The 3,099-nt window shown below is 37.4% G+C and overlaps 1 protein-coding gene across 1 annotated transcript; it reads right to left on the bottom strand.

The window, feature by feature from the left end:
* Positions 1 to 310: 310 nt before the first annotated feature.
* Positions 311 to 1,611, bottom strand: LOC308677799 (zinc finger MYM-type protein 2-like; the record flags this gene model as incomplete). Its single annotated transcript, XM_081344495.1, has 2 exons — positions 311 to 1,173; positions 1,435 to 1,611. The coding sequence occupies 2 exons, from the start codon at positions 1,609 to 1,611 to the stop codon at positions 574 to 576; spliced, it is 777 nt and encodes a 258-aa protein (XP_081200621.1). The 3' UTR covers positions 311 to 573.
* Positions 1,612 to 3,099: the final 1,488 nt, after the last annotated feature.

Genomic DNA, 3,099 nt, shown 5'->3' with positions numbered 1-3,099 from the left:
TCATTCATCCCACTATCACTTACATATTTAAACTGTTTTATGTGTTATTCTATCCCATATAACTTTTAAATTTAGATCCCAAAGTTTTTTTTAAAAAAATCAAGGATTCAAATACTAATTTAGAATGGTCTCTACACATATTATATGACCTCACTCTTCCGAAAACATATGGGATAATATGGTAAAATAGCATAAAGTTATCTATACAAGTGAAAAAAATGTACAAGTCACAGTAAACTGAGATACAGAGTTATCATTTAACCACATTTCATGTTCACTTGGGATTTCTGCAATGCATGTTATTCTTGTATCGTTTGGGTTCCTTCATGAAATCTTATTCAAGGCTTCTCCAAGTTTCTCCATGGCTTCTCTGTATGCCTATCATTTTTAGTATCTTGGATAACCTATTTTGCCCCTTTTGTTTTGCTGTTTATATTCACTAACACAGCTTTGACAACAGAATCTTTTCGGCTCTCCATCAACCATAAGAATATTGTTTGCTGCACCTTTACTTGGAAGTTATTCTCCACAATGCTTACAACAATTCATGATTAAACCATTTGCCATTCGGTATCAATTGAAGCAGTGATCACTACACAACTTATGAGTCATGTTTTTAAAGCTAACTTCATGGCCTATCTCAGTTAGTTTACCACAGATAGTGCATCTTGACTTATTTAAGATTCCTTTTGAGGGATTCTGTTTGTCTTCATAGAAAGACAGACATGATGTACTGCAAAACTCCTGGAAAGTTTCACTTGAATCAACCTGAGCAACAATGGTACCTTTCATTGTTGTTATGTCTTTTTTGCACATAACACAGAGTTTCTTTGGAGCTGGTTTATGTGAAAATGAGGAAAGGCAAGTAGTAGAACAAAACAGATGAACAGATCCTTTCCACTGGTATGCTGTCTGGCCCTTTTGCAAAGGCTTTTTGCAGTTAGCACATGTGACTTTAACCTGCTTTGAAGGCTGCTGTTGTGCAGGTGGTTGGAAGACTTGTTTGGGAAGAGATGCCACAGGAGACAGGGAATCGACACCTGGTTGCTTCTGATTCCTTGGAAATGAAGCTGACTGAGATATCCAGGAATCTGGATTATGATGAGTTGCAGATTCTCCATCACCAGCTAGGTTCATTCTACCAGGATTGAAAGGTCCTACACCAGTCTTGGTCTGTGAAGTTAAAGATGGGGTGTATGTTTGTATATTAACACCAAAATTACTTGACTGCAGTCCGTTAGATACATCTCCCAAGTTGGTATTCTGTAGTGATGTTACATGTGTTATCATTAAGTTTATGTCACGCCCTTCAGTATTTTCTAAACGGCCAACACTCACAGAGCTCATACCTCTTTCTAATGTAGTAACATTAGCTATTTGAATTTCAGAGTCTGGTTCTGTGGTTATACCACTATTACCTATTCCTGCATTTACCTTACTTCTTGAAAAACTGAATGTTGAGAATTCCATTTCATTGGTTCTGTTTTTACCCTCTGGAAATCTTCTTTTACTAAAACTGGAATCATTTCTCTCTTGTCTCTGATTTGTTTCAATGTCTTCTTCATCATCAATAATAATAGTCTCAGTTATACTTCCCTTCTGAGCGCTCATGTCTTTTGACGGAGCTGGTATTTTAGGGTCATTTCCATGTTGCTCTTCATTACTGGATGAATTAAAAACATTTCTGTGGTCTGTTATTAATGCTATAGAGATTTGTGGAGGTTGTACAGGTTCAACAAATACAACATCATCATCATCTTCTATGGAGGTATTCTGGAACTTAGATCTAGACACCAGAGAATTAGATGGACCTCCAAAAGAGCTTCCTACATTGGCTAGGCCAGTTGCCATTGTGATAAGCCCTTATAAACCAGATGTAGCTTCAGACAACACCAATTTTCAGCTACATTCTGGCCTTCCAGAAAAATTATTCAAAAACATCCAGGAATTTAAAGTTTTCCAATGCCTTTTTGATCCTGGGAACTTTGCTTGCTTCTCTAGACAAGCTGGAAATGTTTTTTTGAAAATAAGCATCCCTCCACAGCTCTGCCAACGCTTCCTCCCTTTCTAATTTTGTCATTAATCATATTCTCCAATTAATTTAAAGAATCAGTTTCCCTTCTGTTAGAAAAACCGCCAAGATCTTATCTTCTTAGTTAGAGATAGCCTTGAAAGGTGCAATCCTACTTGTCCCCCCTCCCAAACTTAAACTAAATGTCTTAAAGCAATACACAAGTTTAACATATGAAATAGCTACTTCTTCATCTCTTGTCAAACAATAACATTCGATGTTAGCAGTATTGACACTAGTGGAGGTAACAGTATTCCAGCTAAGCTATTCAAAATCTTAACAGACAATGCAGTAAAAGTGCTACACTCAATTTGCCAGCAAATTTGGAAAACTCAACAGTGGCTATAGATTTGGAAAAGGTCAGTTTACATTCCAATTCCAAAGAAAGGCAATGCCAAACAATGTTCAAACTATTGCACCATTGATCTCATTTCACATGCTAGTAAAGTTATGCTTAAAATCCTACAAGCTAAACTCCAGCAGTATGTGGATCAGAACTACCAGAAATACAGGCAGGATTTCAAAGAGGCAGAGGAACTAGACACCAAATTGCCAACATACACTGGATCATGGAGAAAGCTAGGGAGTTCCAGAAAAACATCTATTTCTGCTTCATTGACTATGCTAAAGCCTTTGATTGTGTGGATCACAACAAAGTGGCAAGTTCTTAAAGAGATGGGAGTACCAGACCATCTTATTTGTCTCTTGAGAAACCTATATGCAGGTCAAGAAGCAACAGTGAGAAGTGGACACAGAACCAATGATTGGTTCAAAATTGGGAAAGGAGTCTGGCAAGGCTGTCACCCTGCTTATTTAACTTATATGCAGAGCACATCATGAGAAAGGCAGGGCTAGATGAATCAAAAGTTGGAATTAAGATTGCCAGGAGAAATAGCAACAACCTAAGATATGCAGATGATATCAATTTAGAAGAGGAACTAAAGAGCCTCTTGTTGTGGGTAAAGAAGGAGAGTGCAAAAGTGGGCTTGAAACTCAACATTAAGAAAACCAAGATCATGGCATCCATC

Source organism: Vipera berus (genome assembly GCF_964194415.1).
Source record: "Vipera berus genome assembly, chromosome: Z".
Lineage (NCBI taxonomy): Eukaryota > Metazoa > Chordata > Lepidosauria > Squamata > Viperidae > Vipera > Vipera berus.
Note: the sequence above shows the minus strand (reverse complement) of the source record. Positions and strands in the feature narration are given on the sequence as shown.